Raw genomic sequence first — 27,219 nt, forward strand, 5'->3', positions numbered from 1 at the left:
GGCTCAAATTACCCCTTGGTTCTCAATACTGAGGGGGTGGAGGGGGGGTGTGCGAGTGAGTGTCTGTGTGAATGCCGAGGATGGGGGCAGACCCTGATGGCCAAAGGAGGTGGTGCGGGGTGGGGTTGGAATTAATGGAGGAAACCTTCCTGGAGAAGGTGGGGTTTCAGAGACCTTAAAGATGGGAAAGACCTGGAGGGTTTGTCAAGGAGGGAGCCCCAGTTGGGAAGAAGGGAGGGGAGTGGAAGAGCCCAGAGAGCAGTGTGAAGAGCGAGCTGGGGAGAGCTGGGAGGAAAGAGCAGACATGCACGATGGGGACAGCGGGCGGGCAGGTGGCCGGAAGCTGAAGATCAGGAGACGGAGGGAAACATGAGCCGGTTGAAGGGAGGGGTGGGGGGGCCAAAAGGGGGAGGCAGGAAAAGGGTTCGGAGGGGAAGGGGAGAGGGAGGTGGAGGGGAGAGAGGTGGGGCGAGACAAGAAGCAGGGTGCAGGGGAGAGGGAGGAGAGAGAGGGAGTGGCAACAGGCGAGGGGAGGGAGGAGGGGACAGGAAAGCGGGCGTGGGGCTGTGTGCTCTCCGGGGGGGTCTTCGTGGGGTCTCCCGCGGCCCCGGGACAGCTGGGCTCCGTGACTCACGGTTTCCAGCAGCGGCAGCTGAAGAACAACAGAATCCGTATCCGGGGCACAGCCTAACGAAAACGTCCTTGATGTGGTTTCGGTCCAGCCGCAGCAGCCCTGGACGCTGGCCAGCGGAAAGCCCCGGACCATCCTCTGCGGTCGGACCATGACGGGCAGGGTTTGAGGCTGGGAGTGGGCGGGGCCCAGAGCCAGGGGAGAGCGAGCAATCTTCTGGGCCCACCCCCCGGGCCCACCCCAGGACCTGGAGCAGTCTCTGGGTGGGGCCAGATTCTGGCATTCGAATTAGGGAAGCGATTAAGAACCTTTTGCATATCAAACACTGTGCTGAACACTGGGGTCAAACAGGAAGATCAGATGGGACATGGTCCCTGACCCACTCAGGGCTCTCAGTCAAAGAAGAAGGGAGAGTAGGGGTCTTCTCCCCATGGTTCAGTTGAAGACAGTGAGGCTCAGAGAGGCTGAACGATCCGTCCGAGGTCTCAGAGCAGGGCTGGGGGCGGAGCAGGGATGAGAACCTCTGTCTCCTGGGTTCTCCCCTCTGCGAACTGTCCACCTTTGTCCACTCAGACCAGGCCCGGAGGGAGTGATCGCTTTTCTCTTCCCCCACTCCCGTCTGTGTCGCCCTGACTCACTCCCTTTATTCATCCTCCCCTCCCAGCCCCACAGCATTTATGTCCATATCTGTCATATAGCTATTTCTATTGTCTCCCACTCTAGACTGTATGCTCGCTGTGGACAGGGAATGTGTCTGTTTATTGTTCTTTTGTATTCTCCCAAGCGCTTAGTCCAGTGCTCTGCACAAGGTAAGTGCTCAATAAATAAGATTGCCTGACTGACTGGCGGAGAGAGGCCGGGCCCATGTTCCCTTGGGCCAATCCCCTGCTCCCATGCATCGCACGCCATTGGCACTGGGGGCTCTGGGGCCCGGAGGGATCGGGGCGGGAGCCGATCAGTCTCTGTCTGCTGCCCCCGTGGCCTGTCCGACACAAAGTGGGCAGAACTAGCAGCAGGCTGGGATGGGGGAAGACCTGGGGGAGGTTGGGGTCTGGTCAATCTCCGCCACCCCTATGGCCTGTCCGATGGGAGGTGGGCTGTCCGGCTACAGATATATGTTGACTGTTCTATCGTACTCTCCAAAGCACTTAATACAGTGCTCTGCACACAGTAAGCACTCAATAAATATGATTGAATGATTGAATGAACTCGCAGCAGGCTGGGACCGGCATACGTGATCCATCCGCTCCTGGGTCAGAGCTTGAGGCCTCGGTCCACAACCCCTGCCTGTTCCTTCCGCCAAGGGGTCAGCTTTCAGCACCCTGGGACACCTTGCTGCCCAACTCTCTCGTCTGCCCCTCCTCCATCCCCCGAGCTTCGGTCCCCGCTCCTGCCAAAAGCTCCCCTTCCTCAAAGCCTTTTCTTTTATGGTATTTGTTAAGCGCTTACTATGTGCCAGGCACCATATTAAGGGCTAGGGTAGATACAAGCCAGTCAGGTGGGACACAGTCCATGTCCCCATGGGTCTCACAGTCTTACTCCCCATTTTAAAGATGAGGGAATTGAGGCCCAGAGAAGTGAAGTGACTTGCCCAAGGTCACCCAGCAGACAAGTGTCAGAGCCAGGATTAATAATAATAATAATAGTGATGTTAATAACGTTGGTATTAAGCACTTATTATGTGCCAAGCACTGTTCTAAGCACTGGAGTATATACAGGGTAATCAGGTTGTCCCACATAAGACAGTCTTTATCCCCATTTTACAGATGAGGTAACCAGGGCACCGAGAAGTGAATTGCCCAAAGTCATACGCTGACAGGTGGCGGAGCCGGGATTAGAACCCAGGTCCTCTGACTTTCCAGCCTGGGCTCTTTCTGCTAGGCCACACAGCTTCCCAAGTGCCATCTTCTCCAGGAGGCCTTCCCCGATTAACTCCCACCGTCATAATCATATCAACCCTACTGCCAATGTTAGCACATGGGGGGAGCTTCACCCACCCTCAGCACTGAGGGGTGTGCACACTCCCGAGCCCCTCTTCCATTGGGATGCAATATTTTTCTCCCACAAGGAGAGCAGCCCAACCCTGGTACATGGACTGCTGTGAGACCAGTGCCCTTAACGGCCACAGAACAGTTAGCGAACATGGAACAAATGTGACTATTATTCCTATTAATTGTACTCTTTCCCCAAATCTCATCCCTGCAGAGGGGCTGGGACCCCCACGGGAGCCGGAGAGTGGCAGGGTCAGACAAACAGGGGGAAGCAAATCTCTCCCAGAGCAAGGAGAGCAAGAGGTGAGCACTGGGGGAGCACAGGGGGAGCACAGGGAATCTACTCCCACAGGCAACAGGGATCACTGGCAGATCCACAGACATTTGGATGGATCCAAGGACAAGCGTCCGCACTGGGTCATTGGGGGAGAGTTAGGGATAGACGGGGAGAGTCAAGGGCATTGGATGGTCCATGCGGCGTCACTGGGGAGAGTCAACGGTGTTGGATAGTTGATGCTGATCACTGGGGAAGAGTCAGGGGTGTTGGATGGAGCATGCTGGTCACTGGAGAAAGTCAGGGGTGTGGGATGACCCATCTCTAACCACGAGGTGGGTGCCCAGGTGGACAACCAGCACCTGACCGTTTGAGTGTACAGTGCCGCTGTCAGAGGTGGAGCCCTGTGTAGACTCCGGGAAGCTGGAAGGATGCTGAGAGGAGAGTATGAGAGAGCAGCGAGCAAGCAACGTCCGAACCCGAACGGGCAGTGAGCGAGCCGGCACTCACCTGGAGGACCAGCAGCATCTGGATCACAGCCGGGGGCACTCGGGCGCGGGGCCGTGCCAGGGCGTCGTCCAGCCGCACGTTGAGGGCGATGATGTCCCGAAAGTGCAGCAGCGCCCGCTGGCGCAGAGGGGGCTCCTTGCCCTGTGGGAGTTGGGGGAGGGGGAGAGAAGATGTCAGCCCCCCATCACTCCCAGTTCAGCCCCACACCATCCTGCAAAGTTCTTCCAGCCCCTGACAGTAGCACTCAATCAATACTCGATCAATAATCAATCAATCAGCACTTAGTGTGTGCAAAGCACTGAACTGAGTGCTTGGGAGAATACACTAAAACAGAGGGGGTAGACATGTTCCCTGCCCACAAGGAACTTCCAGTCTAGAGGGGCTATCGGCCCAACATCGACTAGCACCCAGAGTCCCCTAGGGCTCGCAGCGATCTGGCTCGGAGACAGAGGCATAGGCAAGGTGACATTAGGACTGGTGGACAGAACATGGCGGTGGGGGCTGTACTCTGTATACTGCATGTTCCCGAGTGCTTAGTACAGCCCACTTAAACGCGGTAGAATGTAAACTCCTTGAGGGCAGGGATCATGCCTACTAACTCTATTAAACTCCCCCAAGAGCTCAGTACAGTGCTGTGCACACAGTAGACTGTAAGCTCCTTGAAGGCAGAGATGGTGCCCACTATTAACTTTCATTCATTCATTCAATAGTATTTATTGAGCGCTTACTATGTGCAGAGCACTGTACTAAGCGCTTGGAATGGACAAATCGGTAACAGATAGAGACAGTCCCTGCCCTTTGACGGACTTACAGTCTAATCGAGGGAGAAGGATAGACAAGAACAATAGCAATAAATAGAATCAAGGGGATGAACTTAATCGAACTCTCCCAAGTGCTCAGCTCTGTGGTCTGCATTCGGTACCATGTAAACTCCTTGAGGGCAGGGATCACGTCTACTAACTCTCTCATACTCTCCCAGGCTCAGCGCAGTGTTCTGCACACAGTAAGCACCACTAGGCCAGGCTGTTTCTGTGCAATTGCCTAATCGACTGATTGGGTCCAGGAAGAAGGAGTGAGCTGACGGCTCAATTTTTTGGCTAGGAAACAGCTGCATCAGCAACTGCCCCTACCCCCGTCCCTTCCCCTCCCCGGGAGCAGCTGCCTCTGTCACTGAGACGCCTCTTCCTGTCGGACAGGGTTCCCTCCCCGTCCCAGCCAGGCTCACCTGCACCGGGTAGAAAATGGCCTGCAGCGTCGGCAAGGCGTGGCCGAAAAAAAACTCCCAGGTCTCCGCCAGCGAATCCAGCAGCTTCTGGCCTGCAGGGTAAAGGTGGGGGCAGGGGCAGGGGGGTGAGGGGTGGGAGAGGGTGCAGGGGCAGTGGAGTCCAGAGGAAGCCTCGGAGGAGTCAGTCAGAGCAGCCACAGGCCTATCGGCCTATCAATCCATCCATCAGAGGTACTGACAAAACTGCCTCACAGCATTTATACTATATAATTTATAGATATATCCTTAAATTGTTTATTTATATTGATGACTGTCTCCCCCACTAGATTGTAAACTCATTGTGGGCAGGGAATATGTCTACCAACTCTGCTGTACTGGACTCACGGAAGTGCATAGTACAGTGATCTGCAGAAGGTAGGGACTCAATAAATACCATGGGTGATATTGACCAGGCACTTAGGTCTTAAGATTGACCTGTGGTGTTCAGAAAGGGAGAGGTTCCTGACTCAGGACTTCTTCCATGCCAAGTGTTGGCATTGTCAGTGGAAGCAATGTGGCTTAGTAGAAGGAGATCGGGCAGGGGAATAATAATAATAATGTTGGTATTTGTTAAGTGCTTACTATGTGCAGAGCACTGTTCTAAGTGCTGGGGTAGATACAAGGTAATCAGGTTGTCCCATGTAAGGCTCACAGTTAATCCCCATTTTACAGATGAGGTAACTGAGTCAAACAGCTGACAAGTGGTGGAGCCAGAATTCGAACACATGACCTCTGACTCCCAAGCCCGGGCTCTTTCCACTGAGACATGCTGCTTCTCTATCAGAGAACCTGGGTTCTGATCCCGGTTCCGTCGGTTGTCTGCTGTGTGACCTTGGGTGAGTCACTTCATTTGTCCGTGTCTCAGTTACCTCATCTGTAAAATGGAGATTTAATACCTTGTTCCCCCTCCTACTTAAACTGTCAGCCCCATGTGGGATAGGGACTGTGTCCCAACTGATTAACTTATATCTACCCCAGAACTTAGTAAATGCTTAACAAATACCAATTTTTTTAAAAAAACAAAAGCACTGTGCTAAACGCTGGGACAGACACAGGATCATCTGAATGATCACAGTCCCGGTCCCTCATGGGGCTCCCTCACAGTTTAAGAGGGAGGGAGACCAGCAATTGGATTCCCATTTTATAGAGGAAGAAACTGAGGCCCAGAGAGGCCGGGGCAGAGCTTGGACTAGAACTCGAGGTTCTGACTCTCCGACCCACATTCTGCCTACTGAACCCAGAGGAGTTCAGCACAGAGCAAGCACTTCACAAATACCATTTTGATGAGCTTCTGTGGGCGGGTTGCGCCCTCCCACTCTTTGTAAATACTCTGTGTGTGTTGATCTGTCTGCCTTCCACTCCCATTTGTGTAAGCCACTCCAGGGAAGGCCACGTGGGCCATGCTGCCTCTGAACTCTAGGACTTCTCTCAAGCGTTTAGCACAGTGTGGCATCCCCCGAGAGGTACTCAGTAAAAACCACTCATTGACTGGTAGATGGATCAATTGACAGGTGGAGGTGGAGACCCCTTCTCCCCCAGGGCTCTGTCCCCCACAGACCCTCCCTTGGGTTAGCCAGCCAGGGTGGCGGGAAGTAGAGGGCAACAGCAGAGTGGGGATGACCGGGGGAGGGGGCGCAATGTGGATGGGCCCCCCCCGGCCACTGGGAGACACCAGGTTGCAGGGGACCCCGGAGATCTCGGCGGGGCAGGGCCCCGGAGGTGGGAGGGGCATCTGGCGTCCGAGTGCCGCAGCCTGGGGAGGCCCGGCGGTCCAACTCACCTTCGTAAAAGTGGACCTTGTCTCTGAGGATCACCATGCCCTTGGTCAGCAGCTGGTTCTGCAATGACACACCGGTCACGTAACGGTCCCCACCCTGACACCGCTCAGAGACACCACACCAAGACACCCCACAGAGATACCCCACAGAGTCACTGCCCAGAGACAACTTAGGGAGTCTCTGTGCAAAGACACCATGAGGAGACACTGTGTGGAGGCACCATGCAGAGACACCACACAGAGACACTGGGAGGGGACAATGGCCTCCCTGGGTTGGGTAAGCATCCCAGACCCCGCCTCAAACACTCACCTGCAAGTACTCCGTGAAAAACGACCCCAGCTCTGTCTTCAGTAACTGCCTGTGGCCAGAGGGAGAGAAGCCACATAAGCACATGGCCCCTCAAAATTACTCCGGGTGACATGGCCCCTGCCCCCTCCCCGTTGACTCAACCCCAAGGGCACGTGACCTGAACTGGGGGCCCTGGCACAAACAGGGTGGCGGTGGGGGAGGGGGAGGAGAGCCAAAGTAGAGAGTCCAGTATGGGGGCAGTGTGTCAGGGTTCGGCCCCCCTGCCCACTGCCTGACCTTGGGCCCGTTCCGTAACCTTCTGGGACCACAGGCTCATCTTCTGTACAACAGAGAGATAGTCCCTTGCTCTCCCCGCCCTTAGACTGGGAGCCCCTGGAGGACAAAGTACAGTGCTCTGCACACTGTAAGCGCTCAATAAATGCGATTGAATGAATATCCTGTTTCTACTGCAGTGCTAAGCAAAGTGCTTGGCATAGAAGAAGCCCCGAATCTCGGGGGACCAGCTGTTGCCTTAAGACTTCCTCAGGGGTAGCAGCTGAAGGGAAAATCATCTCCCTTTGCCCTAAATCAATGGTATTTATTGAGCACTTACTGTATGTAGAGTCCTGTATCAAGTGCTTGGGGGAAGGTCTGATACAATAGGGTTGGTAGAAAGGACCCCTGTCCACAGGGAGCTGATGGCCTGGAGGTGCTGGGGTTACTTCACCCCTCTGGCCTAGGCGCGACTCTCTGCTTGCTCTGCTTCTCCAAGGCCCAGAGAGGCAGGGATCCCCAGTAGAGTCACACAGCAAAATCTGCCCCAGAGCCGTAGTCAGCGAACGGGAACTCCGGCTGCTTCCGAACCGCTGGGCCGAGACGGGGCCCCGGCGGGGAGGGGACAGTGACACTCTCAGCTCGACCCTCTTTATGCACCATCAAGGCAGGTGATGGGGACACAGGGGGAAGCAGGAAGCAGGAAGCCGATGGGTCCCTCCCCCAAGCAGATTCAGGGGCCGAGAGGGAAGCCCGGTTCCTTCCCCAGTGTCATGGCGTGGAGCCGTCCCTTCCTGCCCGGCCTCCAGGCCCGACCCGGACATAAGACCTGATCGCCCCCGGACGGGAGATCTCACCCAAGCTGCATCCTGTGCTCACCCCAGCCCCTCCCTGCCCCCCTCCGCCCCGAGAGGCGGCCGACTCATTGTGGGCCGAGAACGTGTCTATAAACTCTGTCATAATGTACTCTCCCAAGCGCTGCACACAGTGGGTGTTCACGAAATACCATTGATTGACCGACTCTGAAATGTCCATCAGGCCTCAACTCCCTCAACCTCCAAATTCCTGTTCCTCAGCTACTTGCTAATAATAATAATAACAATTGTGGTTTTTGTTAAGCACTTACTATATGCCAAGCCCTGTACTAAGCGCTGGAATCTGATACAAGGTAATCAGATCCCATATGGGGCTCACAGTCTAGACAGTAGGGAAAACAGTTACTGAATCCTCATTTTGCAGATGAGGAAACTGATCAATCAATCGTAATTATTGAGCACTGTACTAAACGCTTGGAACTGTGCCCAACCTGATTAGCTTGTATCTACCCCAGTGCTTAGGACGGTGCCTGGCACATAGTAAGCATTTAACAAATACCATAAAAGCAATATATTTTAGTGTCTGAATCCCCTGCTAGGTTGCAAAGTCTTGGAAGGCAGGGCTCTCCTCCCCCTTAGACTGGGAGCTCCCTGTGGGACAGGGGCTATGTCCAACTCAACTATCTTTTTTTTATGGTACTTATTAAGCTTTCACTATGTGCCAGGCACTATACTAAGCACTGGGGTAGATATAAGCTCATCAGGTTGGGCACAGTCCATGACCCACAAGGGACTCACAATCCTCATCCCCATTTTCCAGATGAAGAAACTGAGGCCCAGAGAAGTGAAGTGACTTGCTTAAGGTCACACAGCAGACAAGTGGCAGAGCCAGGATTAGAAGCCAGGCCCCTCCTCTTTCCAGTAGGCTGTGCTGCTTATCTTGTACCTATTCCAGAGCTTAATACTGTGCTTAGCAAAATACTACAATCATCATCACCATCATCACCATCAGGGTGACTTGTTTAAAAGTGCTGGCAGAAGCTCTCTGACTGGGATTTGATTATTGTTATTATTATAGCATTTATTCAGTGCTACTATGTGCCTCTCTCCCATGTGCTCAGCATAGTGCTCTGTGTTCCACAGGTGCCCAGGACACATGATTGATAGACAGTGGCTTCCAGACTGGTCCGGCTTGGAAATTTTAGTCAGCAGATTCGGGAGCGGGATAACAAGGGAGCCACAAGGGCGATTGGGAGGGGGGGCAGACTGCCTCAATGCTGACAAACAGAGCCAGATCTGATGGAAACCACTGCCCTGGATGGGGCGGGGAATTCACATAGAGTCAATGGACACCTCTGCCTCAGGGAGGGAGGGAGAGGCCCTGTTGGCTTCTACCTCCCTCTGGCCCTGCTGGGTGACCTTGGATGAGCTGCTTAACCTCAGTGGGCCCCAGCTTCCTCCTCCTTACAATGGGGAGAAGATCCCTGCCCATCTCCCCAACTCCCCCACCTTTTTTATGGTATTTGTTAAGCGCTCACTATGTGTCAGGCTGTGAGCCCTATTGTCCCACAGGCTGTATCTACCCCAGCGCTTAGAACAGTGCTTGGCAAATAGTAAGTGCTTAACAAATGCCATTGTCGTCACCTTCCTTTCTATAATAATAATATTAATGATGGTATTTGACAAATGCTGACTATGTGTCAAGCACTGTTCTAAGGGCTAGGGTAGATACAAGTTAGTCAGGTTTGTACACAATCCCTGTGCTACATAGGGCTCACACTCTTAATCTCCATTTTACAGATGAGGGAACTGAGGCACAGAGAAGTGAAGTGACACAGCAGACGGGGCAGAGCAGGGATTAGAACCCAGCTCCTTCTGACTCCCAGGCTGGGGCTCTGTCCATTCGGCCATGCTGCTTCCACAGGAGCCCAGGGGTCTCCCCTAGGCTTCTGGGAGTTAGTCCAGAGGCCTGACACACAATGGCTACTTTGACACTCACTCAGGGGCTCACCCCCTTCGTCTTTCCCTTCCTGATGGGCAATTATTGTAGTATCTGCCTCTCCAAGCTAGACTGTGAGTTCTGTCAACTCCAGGAATAACTGTAACTGTGGTATCTGTGATGCATTTACTGTGTGCCATCAATCAATCAATCGATGGTATTTATTGCATGCTTACTGTGTGTAGCACACAGTAACTAAGCACTTGCGAGAGTACAATAATAACAGATTTGGTAAGCATGCTCCCTGCCCACAACAAGCCTACAGTCTAGAGAGGGAGACAGATGTTAATATAAATAATTTAATTAGGGATATGTGCTATGCACTGTTCTAAGCGCTGGGGCAGATACAAGATCATTAGGTCCCGCATGGGGCTCACACTATAAGTAGGCGGGAGAATGTGTCTTGAAAGCCCATTTTACAGATGAGGGAACTGAGGCACAGAAAAGGGAAATGACTTGCTGTGGGCAGGGAATGTGCCTGTTTATTCTCTTGTACTCTCTTGAGACCTTAGTAGAGTTCTCCCCACATAGTAAACACTCAATAAATACGATGGATTGACAAGGTCTCACAGCACTCAAATGGCAGGGTTGGGATTAGAATCCAGATCCTTTGACTCCCAAACCCATGGTCTTTTCCTTTAGGCTACACTGCTTCAGACACTTTGAGGATCCTCCTGTGAGTAGAAAACTGGATTGGGCTCCTGCTGTTTGCAGGGCGCCGTATTGGGCACCTGGGTACAGAAATCAGGACTGGGAACCTACTGTGTACAGAGTGCTGGATTGGGCTCCTACTGTGTGTAGAGCAGCAAACCGGGCACGTAGTGTGTTCAGAGTGCTGGACTGGGCACTTACTGTGTGCAGAGTGCTGGACTGGATGCCTGCTGTGTGCAGAGGGAGAGTGCAATAGAGGTAAAGGACCTTTCATTCTAAGAGGGGATTCAGACACACTATTCTGCACAGAAAAGAGAAAAAAGGAACCAAAACGGGCCGGTGAATACATGAAAGCTTCAGCAGGAAGTTGGTGAGTACAGAAATGCCAAGGGCGGTCGGGAGGCCAGACCGCAGAGAAGGGAGGACGGGAGGATGGGGCCACAAAGAAGGGACTGCGGGAGGTTGGGGCCCCAGAAAAGGAAGACGAGAGGACAGGGCAGCCGCAGAGAAGGGAGGACAGGAGGATGGGGCTGCAGAGAAGGGGTGGATGGGCTGATGGGGCCCCAGGATGAAGGGCAGGCAGCAATTCAAACCTGTGTGCTCAATCCTGTCACCAAATCCTGTCATTTCAACCTTCACAGCATCACCAAAATCCGCCCCTTTCCTCTCCATCCAAACTGCTACCTCACCGATCCAACACTTATCCTATCCCACCCTGACTACTGCATCAGCCTCCTTGCTCACCTCTAGACTGTAAACTCGTTGTGGGCAGGGATTGTGCCTGTTACACTGTTCAATTCGCCTCTCTCAAGTGCTTAGTACTCTGCACACAGTCAGCACTCCATTCTAATCCTGGATCCCCCACTTTTCTGCTGTGTGACCTTGGGCAAATCATTTCACTTCTCTGTACCTCAGTTCCCTCATCTGTAAAATGGGGATTAAAACTGTGAGCCTCACGTGGGACAACCTGATTACCTTGTATCTACCCCAGCACTTAGAACAGTGTTTGGCACATAGTAAGCGCTTAAGAAATACCATCGTCATATATTTATAATAAATAGTATGATTGATTGCATTGACGCCCAGGGCAGGGCTATCCAAAGGAGGTGGGGAGTCAGGACAGCTTTGCCGGGGCCTAGCTGGGCTCGTGGTTCATCTGCCGGCTGCTGTGACCCCCGTCACCCGGGCCACCACGGCCGCTGCTGGGACCACCACGACCACCAGGGCCGCCCGACTCACCTGACGCCCTCGTTGAGGTTGTAGAGACCGTGCTCCGGGAGGCCTTTCCGCTGAAACACAGCAATCACACCGTGCTGGATGCTGCCGGAGGGGGAGACGAAGGAAGAGGGGGAGGGAGAGGGGGTCAGAGCAGGAATGTAAGAACCCAGGAGTCCCCGCCCAGAGCCCCCGCCCAGAGACCACCTCCCTGCTTCTCTCCCATCCCCCACTCAGGGGGTCCCAGATGGAGGGAACAAGAAAATCCCTTCCACAGAAAGCCTCCTCACCACTGCCCTGCCTCCTCCAGCACCCAGACCTCAGGGCAGATCCAAGGAGCTAGGCCAAACCCTCCAAAACACCATCTCCTCCAGGAAGCCTTCCCCGACCACTTCCCAACCCCTGGTCATGTCAGTCCAATGGGCAACCCAGCCCAGCACTGAGGGACTCGTGCACACACACTGACTTGCATAATAATAATAATTATGGTATTTGTTAAGTGCTTACTACGCACCAAGCACTATTCTAAGCGCTGGGGTAGATACAAGGTAATTAGGTTGTCCCTTGTGGGGCTCACAGTCTTGATCCCCATTTTATAGATGAGCTAACTGAGGCCCAGAGAAGTGAAATGACTTGCCCAAGGTCACACAGCAGGCAAGTGGCGGAGTGGGGATTAGAACCCATGACCTTCTGGCTACCAGGCCCGTGCCCTACCCATTTTGCCATGCTGCCTACACTCAGTTATTCCCCTGTTTATCCTGACAGTAATGTTTCTTCCTCTAGACTGCCAGCTTGCTGTGGGCAGGGAATGTGTCTATTACATCGCTGGGCGGTACTGTCCCCAGCGCTTAGTACAGTGTCCTGCACACAGGAAGCCCTCAGGACAATAATTCCGATTTTTCACGTGGGGAAAGGGGAGTGGACGGGGACAACCCTCACCTGTTCCAGGTGAGTTGGGAGGAAGGCCCGGAGCGCGGCCGAGCACGGGCGGCCGGCCCCGTCCCGTTCCCCGTTCCGCCTCCCCGGTTCCGCTCCCGGTCCCCGTCTCGCTCCCGTCCCGGTCCCGGTCCTCCACCGCGGGCTCTCCCGCTGGTCCGCGCCCGGGCGCCCGCCGAAACTCATGAACTTTACACCTGCATAAAAGGCCCCCATACGGTCAGGCCACGGGCCGGCCCGGGCCTGTCCGATCGGTCCTGTCCCCTCTCCGGAACGAGCTTGGGAGAGTGTGACAGAGACAGCGAGACAGGGAGGGCGAGCAAGCCCGGAAAGAGCCCGGGCTTGGGAGTCAGAGGTCATGGGTTCAAATCCCGGCCCTGTCACGTCAGCTGTGTGACTTTGGCCAAGTCACTTAACTTCTCTGGGCCTCAGTTACCCCATCTTTAAAATGGGGATTAAGACTGTGAGCCCCACGGGGGAACACCTGATCACCTTGTATCCTCCCCAGCGCTCAGAACAGTGCTTTGCACATAGTAAGCGCTTAACAAAAGCCATCATTATTATTATTAATACCAAGCTCGAGCCAGAAACAGCTCCGGCCTCCAATCCTACCGAGTGAATGCTCGGGGTCTTCACCGGGGCAGGGGCGGGGTGGGGAAGGGAGGAAGTCGGATCTGCCTAGTCCGGGGCCGAGAGCAGTCAGCTGGAGACACACGCGGAGACACACGCGCGCACACACACACACACACACACATGCATGCACACAAGTAGGCACACATATACACACACACAGACGCAGGACTGACTCCTCGGGGCTCCACGTGTCTCCACCTGTCAGCGTCTTTGCTCCGGGCCCGCCCTCCTCCCCCTTCCTCCCCTGTCCCCCTCCCAACCCGCCCCCCTCCCCCCCATCCCGGTCCTCTGGCCGCTCATTCCGGGAAACGAAAGCCCCCGGGAAAGGCAAGAAGAGGAGAGAAAGAAGCCGAGCCATCCTGACGAGGCCCCGAGGCCTGCCTTGGAAAGTTTCGCAATTGCTTTGGCGCTGCTCTTCAACACCCGCGTACACGAACTCTATCACACCCTTCACACGCACTGTGACCCCCCCGCGCCCTCCTCACTCCCCACACACAAGCACTGCGACCCCCCACGCCCCCACTCACCCGCCGGCTCTCACATATATACGTGTGAGCACACACATGCACACGGGTTCACATGCACGCATAAGGGGACACACCGCCCATCCCCCTCTTCTCCCCCACCCCAGAACGGGGAAGGGACAGCCCCCCCCCCGTCCGCAACCCTCCCCGAGAACAGTCATCCCCTTCCCCAACTTCCCTTCCCCCACTCCAGAGCAGTCGGCGCGTCCGTCCCCCAACCCCCCGGCATCTCCCTCCCAACGGTCGAATACCACTAACGGTGGATGGACGGATGTGGTACGGGGAGGGTCCCGGTGCCCGATGTCCAGCCCGGCCCGGCCCGTCCGGTCCCGCCGGGCCGTGTCTCCGCCGTCCGATCCAGCTCTGCTCCCCATGGCGAAGCCCCCTCCTCTACCCCTCCCCCATCCCGGGAACCCGAGCCTCTCCGAATCCGCTTGGAATGCTCTCCCGGCTAAGCCCCACCCTGGCCCCCCTCCACCCCTCGGGGGTCAGTCCCACTGTGGCCCCCTGAGACCGAGGCTCCGGCCCCGACCCGGGCACCGGGAGGAACACGAGGAGGCACGGGTGCAGCTCGCCTTCCCGGAAACCCACCTACGTGGTTAGGGGAGGGCCACTCGGCACGACCTCAGTGCTTAGCACATAGTGGCCGCTTAACAAATACCCTGATGCTCCCCCTCCATCCCCGACTCCCCAAACAGTGACCCTGCACAGACCATCCAACACCCCTGACTCTCCCCCTCCAGCCCTGACTGTCCCCAAATGACCATCCTGGTCTGTGGTCAGCGTGTCCCAGTGGATAGAGCCCGGGTCTGGTAGTCAGAAGGACCTGGGTTCCAGTCCCAGCTCTGCCACCTGTCTGCTGTATCATCTTGGGCAAGCCACTTAACTTGTCTGAGCCTATCACCTCATCTGTAAATTGGAGATTAAGACTGTGGGCCCCATGTGGGACATAATTATGATGGTATTTAAGCACTTACTATGTGCCAAGCACTGTTGTAAGTGCTGAATGTACTTTGTCCAATCTGATGATCTTGTCCTTGGAACAGCAGTGCTTAGAACGGAGGCTGCCACGTTGTAAACACTTAACAAATACCATAAAAAGAACAAAAACAAACATCCAACACTCCTGACTCTCCATAGTGATCAGTGATTCAGTATGGGCCATCCAGCACCCCTGATTCTCCCACTCCATCCCTGACTCTCCCCAGTGACTAAGCCCAGGCCATCCAACACCCTTAACTCTCTCCTCTCCATCTCTAACTCTCTCCGTGACCCAGCACGGACCATCCCACACCCGGGACTCCTCGTCTCCATCCCCTTTCCCTGGAGCTGGGGGATTTGGGGACCGGCAGTTCCGTGTCCATCCTGGGCTCTGTTCCCATTTTGAGGTTGTGATTCAGCCTGGACCCCCAGATAGGGGCTCTGGGGCTGTCGGCCCTTCCCCACTAAACAAGCCTGGTGAGCAGGGGCAGCAGCAACGGGTGAGATGGGGTTGTGGGGCTCAGATGGAGTTTGGGCAGCCAGCCGGTGCAGTCCGAATCTCTTGACTGTTCCCAGTCAGGCCTGTGGCTTCAGGGTGAATACGACAACTGATCTGACTGCACCTCTCTGTGCCTCCCAGCCAGCCAAGGACCCCCATCTGGGCAGTGCAGAGCTGGGCTCTGAGGCTTCAGCGCTGCCCCTGGAACTAGGCTTCCGGAGGGTTCAGGGACCTGGCTACTCTCCACCCTGGGGAGCGTGGCTCCTCACAGCCCTGAAGGGGGGGTGGGGGGAGTGGCTTCTTTCAACTCTGGGGGGAGGTCCTGGCTCCTCTCTGACTTCGCGGGTCCCCCCTCATCCCCGGTTCTCATAGCCGTAGGGGCTTGGATCCTCACCACCTGGGGTGGCGGGGGTGTTTGGGGGGGGTGACTCCCCTCAGCCCGAAGGGGCCGGGGGGGAACCCCGGCTCCTCTTGGCCGCCTCCTTGGGAAACAAGGAATAACCAGAAACCCCCGGTCATGAGCAAAGGGTGGGCTACATTCAGGGAGAAGAAATCTAGAATGGGGCGGGAAGGGATGCAGAAGGAAGAGTCCAGGGGCAGGCAAGGTCCAGTCCTAAACACGAGCTGGGGTAACCTTCCCCAGGAGGCAGGAGAAGGGACAGGATGGGCCACCGATGCAGCATGGCCAAAGGGAAAGAGCATAGGCCTGGGAGTCTGAGGACCTGGGTTCTAATTCCGGCTCCACCATTTGTCTGCTGTGTGACTTGGGTCAAGTTGCTTTACTTCTTTGGGCCTCCATTTCTTCAACTGTACAATAGGGATAAGATACCAGTTTTTCCTCCCTCTTAGATCGTGAGCCCTGTGTGGGACAGGGATTATCTGCCATACTACGGAGCACAGTGTTTAGCAGATAATGCTTAATGAATACCATTATTAATAAAAAATGGCATTTCTTATGTTCTGTTCTTCTAAAAGCTCCCTACTGATCTCCCCCTCCATCCCTGATCTCCCCGGTGATCCAGAGTGGACCATCTAATACTCCTAACTCTCCCCTCGAGGCCCCAGAGTGGACCATCCAAAACCCCTGACTCTCCCCTCTCTAACCCTGACTCTTCTCCAGACCCCCCAGCATAGATCATCCAACATCCCTGACTCTCCTCTCCATCTCTGACTCTTCCCCAGTGCTTCAGTCCAGACCATCCAATGCTCCTGACTCTCCCCCTCCATATCTGACTTTCCCCCAGTGACCCAGCACAGACCATCCAACACCCCTGACTCTCCCCTTTCCACCCCTGACTCTCCCCCAGAGACCATCCAACACCCCCAACTCTCTCCACTCCATCCTTGAGTCTTTCCCAGTGACCCAGTACAGACCATCTAACACCCCTGAGTCTCCCTATCTTCAAAGCCCTACTAAAATCATACCTTCCCTGGGAAGCCCTTCCTGACCAATCAGTCAATGGTACTTATTGAGTGCTTACTCTGTGCCAAGCACTGTATTTGTTTTAAGCGCTTGGGAGAGTACAATATAAGAGTTGTTAGATACGTTCCCTTACCACAACAAGCTGACGGTCTAGAGGACTATAACCTCTCATCTCCCTACTTTCCCCAACTGCCACTTCTGTACTTCCGTGTCACCTAAGCACTTGGGTATTTCCCTTGCCCCCGAGCGCTTATGTACAGATCTTGCTATTTGATTATTTCCTCCTTCTTGCAGCTTATTTTAGTGTCTGTCTCCTCAGATAGATGACGAGTTCCTTGAAGGCAGGATTGTGCCTACTATCGCTTTTGTTCTCTCTCAAGTGCTCAGTTCAGTACTCTGCACGCAGTAATCTGCAGTAATCTCTATGCTCTTTGAGGATGGGGATTGTGTGTGCGGGCTAACTGTATTAGTATTCTCCCAAGTGCTAAGCACAGTTCTCCACATATTGTAAACTGTAAGCTCTATGAGGGCAGGAATCGTGTCTAACTCTATCACACTCTCTCAAGTGCTCAGTACAGCGCTCTGCACAGGGTCAATGCCCAGTAGATACCATCGACCGATTGATCTGGATCAGGGTTGGTCGGGGCAGGGCCGGGGGTGGGTGGGGGCCTCGGTGGGGAGCTGCGGGGCTGCAGGCTATTGTGGCTGGGGGAGGGGTAGATTGCAGCCTGCAGGCCGAGGCTGTTGCAGTCTCAGTCTCTGGTTGTGACCTCTCTGTGGCCAACCCCATCCTGCTGAGGGGAGCCAGGAAGTCAAGGGGGCCACGACCCAGGCTCCTCCCTTCCCCTAATAGCCCACAAGAATCATACCTCGATGTGGCTGGGGGTGGCAGGGAGGAGGAGGGGGAGGGGAGGAGTGGAGACCATTGTTATCCCCATCTTCAAAGCCCTTCTAAAATCCCCGTCTCCTACAAGAAGACTTCCCTGACTAACCCCTCATCTCGCCACCCTTCAGACTGAAAGCTCTTTGTGAGCAGGAAATGTGTCTGTTTGTTGTTGTATTGTACTCTCCCAAATGCATAGGATTCATTCAATAGTATTTATTGAGCGCTTACTATGTGCAGAGCACTGTACTGAGCGCTTGGGATGAACAAGTCGGCAACAGATAGAGACAGTCCCTGCCGTTTGACGGGCTTACAGTCTAATCGGGGGAGACGGACAGACAAGAACAATGGCACTAAACAGCATCAAGGGGAAGAACATCTCGTAAAAACCGATGGCAACTAAATAGAATCAAGGCGATGTACAATTCATTAACAAAATAAATAGGGTAACGAAAATATATACAGTTGAGCGGACGAGTACAGTGCTGTGGGGATGGGAAGGGAGAGGTGGAGGAGCAGAGGGAAAAGGGGAAAATGAGGCTTTAGCTGCGGAGAGGTAAAGGGGGGATGGCAGAGGGCAGTAGAGGGGGAAGAGGAGCTCAGTCTGGGAAGGCCTCTTGGAGGAGGTGATTTTTAAGTAAGGTTTTGAAGAGGGAAAGAGAATCAGTTTGGCGGAGGTGAGGAGGGAGGGCGTTCCGGGACCGCGGGAGGATGTGACCCAGGGGTCGACGGCGGGATAGGCGAGACCGAGGGACGGCGAGGAGGTGGGCGGCAGAGGAGCGGAGCGTGCGGGGTGGGCGGTAGAAAGAGAGAAGGGAGGAGAGGTAGGAAGGGGCAAGGTGATGGAGAGCCTTGAAGCCTAGAGTGAGGAGTTTTTGTTTGGAGCGGAGGTCGATAGGCAACCACTGGAGTTGTTTAAGAAGGGGAGTGACATGCCCAGATCGTTTCTGCAGGAAGATGAGCCGGGCAGCGGAGTGAAGAATAGACCGGAGCGGGGCGAGAGTGCTCGGCACACAGTAAGCACTCAATAAATACAATTGAATGAATGAATGAATCAGTCCTCCCTTCTACATCGCTTATTCCCTTGCCTGAGTACACCTTAAGCACTTTGATAACCCAACACCAGACCCATTCTGTTTACATGTGAATCCTTACACTGTGCCATTTCCCCTCACTGTAATTCATTTTAATGTCTGTCTGCCCTTCTAGACCATGTCTTCCAGCTCCGTTGTATTGAACTATCTCAAGCGCTTAGTACAGTGCTCTGCCCATAGTAAGGGCTCAATAAATATCACTGACTGATGGATCAATTGATGGGAAGACATGGAGAGGGGAGAATATTCTTCATCCGCTGGCCTTCCTGGCCTGTGGATTCACTGGGCAGGAATTGGAACTTAGCTGCACCAAGTAGGGGCCAAGTCCCATGCTAAGCATTGTGGTAGACACAGTTAATCTGATCAAAAACAGCCCCTGGCCCACATGGTCACTGTGGGCAAGAATGTGCCTGTTTACTGTTACACTGTACTCTCCCAAGCACATAGTACAGTGCTCTGCACACAGTAAGTGCCCATAAATATGATGGGCTGGCTGACTGACTGAGCTGAGAGGGAGAAGGGAACAGGGCTGCCCACTGTCCAGAGGAGGGAGTTGAGGCCCAAAGAGATTAAGGAACTTGCCCAGTGTCACACAGTAGGCCAGTGGCAGAACCAGTATTAGAATCCAGACCTCCTGACTCCCAGGCTTGGGCTCTTTCCACTAGGCCCCCTGCCTCCTCACTTGGTCTAGTCTCCTGCCTCCATATCCAGGTGATTTGGGGGTTCCCAAACCTCCCCCAGGAGGGGTTTCTGGGATGAGGCTTGACCCCCGCCCCCCATCACCCTCCACCTCAGGGAGAAAGCTCTCAGCCGCCATCTCCCTGCGAGGCCCAACTGCCAGGCCACGGTTTACCAAGGTCTGTCTTCCTGCCCCACTGCCCAGGGACTAGAGGGCAGGGGGATTGTCCTGCCTCGCTCCATTACTTCAGCCAAGGGTGGGGGGCACTGGATGGGGATATGGGGCTTGGGACCTTCGGGGTTTTTTTTAATGATATTTGTTAAGTGCTTACTATGTGCCAGACACGGTTCTAAGGTCTGGGGTAGATACAAGGTAATGAGGTTGGAGACAGTCCCTGTCCCACATGGGGCTTGCAGTCTTAACCCCCATTTTACAGATGAGGTTGCTGAGGCACAGAGAAGGGAAGTAACTTGCCCAAGGTAGAAACAGCAGACAAGTGGCAGAGCCGGGATTGGAATACACGTCCTTCTGACACCCAGGCCCGTACTCTATCCACTAGGCCATATTCCTTCTCTCCCTGCTGTCCCCAGCCCCCAGTATGCCCACAATTCTGAGCTGCCTCCACCCAGACCAGTACTCTGTCCACAACAAATGCTCACTACAGCTTTCTGAACACAGCAGGCACCCACTAAAGCTCTCTGCCCACAGTATACATCCTCTATAGGGTTCTGCCCCAGCAGGTGTTACAGCACTCTGCTCATAGCAGTGCCCCACCCACAACAAGCATTCAGTACAGTGCTCTACAGCACTCTGTCCACAGCAGGCGTCCAAATACAACACTCTGCCCGCGGCAGGAACTCAGTAAATAATATCGCTCGATAACGACGACACCCACCTTTCCAATCTAGAGACCTCCGCCTCAGGCTTGGCTATGGTGTCCCTGGAAGTTGTAGGAGCTGAGAAACAGAGATCTCTCCCCTTGGCGGGCAGGTGGGGTTTGTGTCAGGAGACAGTTGAGTAGAAGAAGAAGAAAATAAAGAAGATCTTAAGGATGCAAGAGTCATGGGGTTTTGTGGCTTCTGGCCCTGCCCCGTCAACCTTGAGTCCACCACCGGCGATCCGTCCACCCGCCCTGGCTGACGGGTATATAGCGCACTAGTCCACGATCCCTCCCCCGTGGCCTGTCCTGCCCCTAGTCCCCACCCCCCCACACCCACCCACTGTCCAGGCTGGGAAACACACTTCAGGGGGCAGGCCCGAAGCCTTGCCTGGAGGAAAGTCCGTAGGGCAGCTTGTGCCATAACCAGCTGCACATCTCCTTGGACCCCTGAGATTCTCCCTCCTACTTCAATCATAAGCCCCAAGTGAGGCAGGGATTGTGTCTTATCTGTAACTACCACAGTGCTTAGTACAGCCCTGAGCACATAGTAAGCGCTTAAACACTATAATCATTATCATTATTGTTATTATTAAGTCCCCCTCCCTCCGAACAGGACCTCCAAGGGTCCTGCCCCAGGAGGCAGTGGTGGTTGTGTCAGGCTTGGAAACACACTGGCCCAAAACAAGCCACGAGTAAATAGCAGCAAGTCTCGAGCCCGGCTCCGAGTGGGACGAGAATGCAGCCAGATTGTCAGATGAGAGCACTGGATCACTGAATAAAGTCAGATTGACCCTCCGACGCAAATCCCTCCAGGACAACAGAAACCATTTCAGGATGCTGGAAAAATGCCACTCATCCTGCTCCCCTTCCGCCCCCGTGTTGTGGGAAGAACGAAGAAATCTCTACTGATCTGGAGCTGCACCCCCCTGCTTGGAATTCCCTCCCCATTCCTCTTCGCCCAAACACATTCCTTCCCTTCCTCGCCACTCTAAGAACCCTCCTTTTCCATGAAGCCATAGACCACAGGCCTGGGAGTCAGAAGGTCATGGGTTCTAATCCCAGATACTCCAGCTTCTCCACTTGTCTGCTTTGTGACCTCGGGCAAGTTACTTTGCTTCTCTGTGCCTCAGTTACCTCATCTGTAAAATGGGGATCGAGACTGTGAGCTTCACATGGGACAGGGACTGTGTCCAACCTGATTTGCTTGTGTCCACCTCAGCGCTTAGTACAGTGCCTGGCACATAGTAAGTGGTTAATGAATACCATAATTATTACTATTAATTATTATTATTACATTCCTTCCCTCCCTCACCACTCAAATAACCCTCCTCTTCCATCAAAACACCCTGGATTAACTCTATCTGACTTTGGCCGCTCCAATTGTCCCTCTGCCCTCTAGCACGGAAAGTACACGCTCTTCCCAACTCAAAGCCCTCCTGAAATCCCACCTCCTCTTCCAGGAGCCCTTCCCTGATTCATTTCTAATCTTCCCAGGGTAAGCCCTACTGAGAGCTCACCTCCTCCAAGAGGCCTTCCCAGATTGAGCTTCCCCTTTTCCCTCTGCTCCCTCTCTGCTCCCCCTTCACCTCCCCTCAGCTAAACCCCTTTTCCCCCTTTCCCCTCTGCTCCTCCCCCTTTCCCTTCCCCTCCCCTCAGCATTGTGCTCATTTGTATATATTTTTATTACCCTATTTATTTTGTTAATGAAGTGTATGTACATCCCCTGGCTTCTGTTTATCGTGATTAAGTTGCCTTGTTTTTGTCTGTCTCCCCCATTAGACTGTAAACCTGTCAATGGGCAGGGATTGTCTCTATCTGTTGCCGAATTGTACATTCCAAGCACTTAGTACAGTGCTCTGCACATAGTAAGTGCTCATTAGATCCTATTGAATGAATGAATATCTCCCCCAACTGCCATTTCAGCAGAAAAGCACTGATGACCTCTCCTGGCACTTGTATCTGTGTCCTACCCACCCTTTTATCAAAGCTCCCACTTGTGTGCACAATCCATTTTCTTTCTTCCTTCTATCTGCAATTTATCTTAATGTTTGCCTCCTTTGTTAGACTGTAAGCTTCTTAACCCTACTGTCCTTTCCCAGTCAATTGTATTTACTGAGCACTTACTGTGTGCAGAGCACTGTATTGAGCTCTTGGGAGAGTACAGTATAACAATAGAACAGACACATTCCCTGCCCACAGAGAACTTAGGGTCTAGAGGGGGAGGGAGACATGAATATAAATAAATAAATTACACATATGGACGGACATAAGTGCTGTGGGTCTGGGAGGGGGGGTGAATGAAGGGAGTAAGTCTGGTGACTCAGTAAGACTTTGTAGGAGTGGAAAGTAATTGTCAGATGTGAGTAAGGAGAGCTTTACAAGTCAGAGGCAGGACATGGGTGAGCGGTCAGTGGTGAGATAGCCGAGATCAAGGTACAGTGAGAAGGTTAGCATTAGAGAAGTGAGGTGTGCAGGCTGGCTTGTAGTAGGAGAGTGGTGAGGTGAGGCACTCAGTACTCCCACATACCCCCAGTACTCCCAGGGAACTCTCAGGTACTCAGTACAGTGCTCTGTACACAGTAAATTGAAAGGCCTCTAGGAGGGCAGAAATCTTATCTACTAACTCTACAGTCCAGTATTAAGCAGTTATTGCGAGAAAGAACACTGTATTACACGCTTTGAAGCGTACAATAGATTTGGTAGACATGATGCCTGCCCTCAAGGATTTTTACAATCTAGTAGGGGAAGACAGATAGCAAAATAATTAGACTGTGAGTCCCATATGGGATAGATATTGGGTCTGATATAATTCACTCATACCTACCCCACTGCTTGGAACAGTACTTGACAAGTGCTTAACAAATATTATTTAAAAATAATAAAAATAAATAAATAAATGACAGATAGGGGAAGAAGCAGAGTGTCAGAATACAGACATTAGTGCTGTGGGGCTAAGCAGAGAAGGCTTCTTGGAGGAGATGTGATTTTATGAGGGTTTTGAGGTGAGGAGAGTGATCATGTGTCAGGTAGGGGAGCAGCGTGGCTTAGTGAAAAGAGCACAGGCCTGGGAGTCAGAGGCTCGGCTCTCTATGCTGTGTGCTTTTGGGCTAGTCACTTAACTTCTCTGTGCCTCAGCTTCCTCATCTGTAAACTGGGTATTCTATCTTAGTCTCTGTTCCGTAGACTGTGAGCAGCCCCATGTAGGACATGGACTGTGTCCAACCTGATTATTTGAATCTGCCCCAGTGTTTAGTACAGTGCCTGGCACATGGCACATAACAAGCGAATAAGTATCATTATTATATAAAGGGGGCAGGAGTTCCAGGCCAGAAGGAGGACGTGGGTGAAGGAGCCAGGGCCAGAGGTGGGGCTGAAATGACCTGAATGTCAGCACCCTGGCCAGGTGACTCCTGGAAGTCTGCTCCTGGCAAGCACCCCCCACCAAGTCCCCCCCCCCCCTTCCCGGTGCTCATCAGAGAAGCAGCATGGCATGGCCTACTGGATAGAGCCCGCCCCAGGAGTCAGAAGGACCTCCTTTCTAATCCCGGCTCCTCCACTCTACTGTGTGATCTTGGGCAAGTCACTTCACTTTTCTGCACCTCAGTTACCTCATCTGCCAAATGAAGATTAAGATTGTGAGCCCCATGTGGGACAGGAACCGTAACCAACCCGATTTGCTTGTATGGATCCCAGCAATCAGTACACTGCCTGGCACAGAGTAAGCGTTTAACAAATACCACAGTTATTATTATTATTCCTGGGAATCCCTCAGTGGTCCTTCTTGCAAAGGTGCCATCTGAGGCTTTTCTCTCTGGGTAGGGGCGCCCCACCCCGCCCCAGACACAAGGCCAGCAGACCCCTGGGGAGTGAGCAACCTCGAAGACCAACCTCTGACAAATCCCTGCCTGCTGGAGCAGAGGGGTCCCCACCAAGTCAGAAACCAGACTGGGGAAACTGAGTCAAGGACCCCCCCAGTGCCTGGCTTTCCCCCCTCGTCCCCACCAGCTCCTGTCCCGTGTGGCAATAGCTCTCCAGCCTTCCAGGCCCAAAGCCCAGGAGGACCTCTTCGGCGGACGATGCAGCAAACGGGCCAGACCCGGGGTCCAGGACCGGGGCCCAGCAGGCTCACCTGCTCCCTCCCCGGGGTCGGAGGATCCCGCAGGTCAAGGTCGGTCCGGGTCGTCGTCGGCCCCGCCCGGACCGAGCTCTAGCGCCGCCGGGCAGGGGGGACCGCAGGGGGCGGGGACACCGGCACTGTCAGCTGGGCGGTGGGGGAGGGGCGGGGCGGGACGGGGGAGGGGAGGGGGCGGGGCCACGTGACTCTGCCCTCCATCCCCGGAGAGGGAGGGGCCACGGCCCTCAGGTCCATCTCCTTCCACTTCCCCTATCTGTAATTTATTCAATCGTATCCATTGAGCTCTCAGTGTGTGCAGAACACTACACTAAGCGCTTGGGGAAGTATAACGCAACAAGAAAAAGACGCATTCCCTGCCCACAATGAGCTTACAGTCTAGAGGGGGAGACAGACACTAATGGGCATAAATAAATTAGAGATATGGACGTAAGTGCTGGGGGCCTCGGAGGGGAGATGAATAAAGGGAGCAAATCAGGGTGACGCAGAAGGGAGTGGGAGAAGAGGAAAGGAGGGCTTAGTCAGGGAAGGCTTCGTGGAGGAGATTAATTTATGTTAATGTCTACGCCCCCCCCCCACTAGATTGTTAGCTCCTTGTGGGCAGGGGTCGACCAGTTGTATTGTACCGCACTCTCCCAAGCACACAGTAGGTGCTCAATAAACGCCATCGATTGATTGATTGGGGAGAGGGCGGGAGAGAGGAGAGGGTTGACAGTAAACTCCTTGGGGGCAGGAAACGTGTCTAACTCTGTTGGATTGTCCTCTCCCAAGCGTTTAGTGCAAATCACTGTACTAAGCGCTTGGGAGAGGACAATCCAACAGATCCAACCCAATAAGAGATCATTAAATACCATGGATTGATTGCTCTTCCAAGAGCTTAGCACAGTGTTCTGCACAGAGTGAGCACCCAATAAATACGAGTGATTGATTAATTAAAAGGGGGGAGGGGAGGGGAAAGGGAGGGGGGAGAGAGGGAGGGTTCTGGGGGTCCTGGGTTTTGGTCCAAGGAGGGAGATTGCTCCCTTAGAAGACCCCGAGACCCCCATCGCCCCCCCCCCCCATAAAGTACCATTGACTTTCTCCTCCACAGTGGCTGGTCTCCCCGGAAGGATAGGATTGGAGGGGCATCTTGGATGCACACGCACACACACGCACAGACACACAACAAACACCCCCCCGTACCCTCCCCCCCCCGCTCCAGTACCGCTCCAGGCCAGACACAACACGCCCCCACTTCCCTCTGACAGCTCCAAGATGGGCTGGAGGGGAGGGAAGAGGAGGGGATGGGGGGGGATGGAGGTACGGGGCGGATGAGGGGCTGGGGCGATGGGAAGACCCCGGCCCCTCGGTCCTCAGGTTCCCCGGGCCCCCGGTCCTCGAGTCCCCTGACCTCCCGGCCCCCTGGTCCCCCGGCCCGCACTCCCGTCTCCGCAGACCTTGGCTTTTGCTGCCATTTTCATGTCTCTCGTCACTCAGCCCTTGGGGCTTGGCTCGTCTTTGTCCCCTTCCCCTTCCCCGCCCCCCCGGCTGGTCCTGGGGTCACCCCTCTCCCCTCCCCCCAGGGTCCCCTCCCCCCGGGTCCCCTCCCCCAGCCTCCCTCACCTGCACAGCGGTGGCGGCGGTGACGGTCCGCGCTGCAAGGGAAACGCACAATGTCCCGCCGCCGCCGCCTCCCGCTCCTCCCCCTCCTCCTCCTCCTCCTCTTCCCCCGGCTCCTCCTCTTCCTCCTCCCCTCCTCCTCCTCCTCCCCTCCTCCTCCTCCTCCTCCTCCCCCTTTCCCCGCTCCTCCTTGCCCTTGTGCCCGGCCTAGGGAGCGCGACGCAATTGATAGCATCTGCTGGGCAGACACACACACAGAAGCACACGCACACACCCCTGACAAAATGAGGCATCCCCCGCCAAGCCCCCAGAGAGTTCATTCATTCATTCCATCGTATTTACTGAGCGCTTACGGTGTGTGGAGCACTGGACTAAGCGCTTGGGAAAGTACAGTACAGCAATGCAGAGAGACAATCCCTGCCCACGACGAGCTCACAGTGGGCGGTTGTTCGGGATGTGGCGGGGCGGAGAGAGCTGGAATGGAGGAGGGGGCATCTTCAGATCACCCCCATCCCCGTTTCCTCGAGGCCACCTGCGAGACTCCCCCATGCCCGGAGAGTTGGGATGGGGGCCCCGGAGTGGGGTCGGCCCTGTGGGGTGGGGGGACGCGCCTAATGGCAAGACCCCGGGCTTGGGACTCAGAGAACCTGGTTCTAATCTCAGCTCCTCCACTTGTGTGCTGTATGACCTTGTGCAAGTCACTTCACTTCTCTGTGCTTCAGCGACCTCATCTGTAAAATGGGGATTAAGACTGGGAGCCCCACTTGGGACAAATTGATTACCTTGTATCTACCCCAGTACCAACAACAGCGTTTGGCACATAGTAAGCACTTAACAAATACCATCATTATTTTTATTAATAAAGATGGATGGACAGACAGGCGGCGGGGGACAAGTCAGGGTTGGAGCGGTCAAGGCAGTCTCAGCCTGAAAGACGCCTGGGGTCTTCAATCTGCGGCTGCTCGACCTCTTTTGGGTGGGGCTGGGATGGGTCTTAGAGCATGCTGTAGTGTAGGCCAGGGGACCAGGGGCTGAGGGCCTGGGGGCTGAAGAGTCGAAGGGGCCAGGGAAGCCCATCCCAGCCCTCTAGACTGTAAGCTTCACAGGGACAGAGAACGTGTCTACCAACTTTGTTTTATTGGAGAAGCAGCATGGCCTAGTGGATAGAGCATGGGCCCGGGAGTCAGAAGGTCATGACTTCGCTATTTGTCTGCTGTGGGACCTTAGGCAAGTCACTTAACTTCTCCGGGCCTCAGTTCCCTCATCT

At 54.4% G+C, this 27,219-nt stretch overlaps 1 protein-coding gene across 3 annotated transcripts in view; it reads right to left on the minus strand.

The window, feature by feature from the left end:
- Window positions 1–26,011, minus strand: part of PRR5 (proline rich 5) — a 31,622-nt gene extending 5,611 nt beyond the window's left edge. Inside the window, exons 1-7 of one of the 3 annotated variants that reach the window (XM_029078497.2) lie at window positions 25,956–26,011; window positions 20,237–20,319; window positions 11,714–11,794; window positions 6,758–6,806; window positions 6,451–6,508; window positions 4,632–4,723; window positions 3,407–3,547 (exon numbers count right to left, since the gene is read on the minus strand). In XM_029078497.2, the coding sequence (XP_028934330.1) occupies window positions 3,407–3,547; window positions 4,632–4,723; window positions 6,451–6,487 (270 nt within the window). In that variant the 5' untranslated portion in view covers window positions 6,488–6,508; window positions 6,758–6,806; window positions 11,714–11,794; window positions 20,237–20,319; window positions 25,956–26,011. Of the gene's footprint in view, window positions 1–3,406; window positions 3,548–4,631; window positions 4,724–6,450; window positions 6,509–6,757; window positions 6,807–11,713; window positions 11,795–12,628; window positions 12,658–20,236; window positions 20,320–24,350; window positions 24,425–25,955 lie in introns of those variants that run through there. The other 2 variants (XM_029078496.2, XM_029078499.2) reach the window with 2 other exon arrangements.
- Between the last annotated feature and the right edge of the window lie 1,208 nt (window positions 26,012–27,219).

This window comes from Ornithorhynchus anatinus, chromosome 14, assembly GCF_004115215.2.
Source record: "Ornithorhynchus anatinus isolate Pmale09 chromosome 14, mOrnAna1.pri.v4, whole genome shotgun sequence".
In the NCBI taxonomy this organism is placed as follows: Eukaryota; Metazoa; Chordata; class Mammalia; order Monotremata; family Ornithorhynchidae; genus Ornithorhynchus; species Ornithorhynchus anatinus.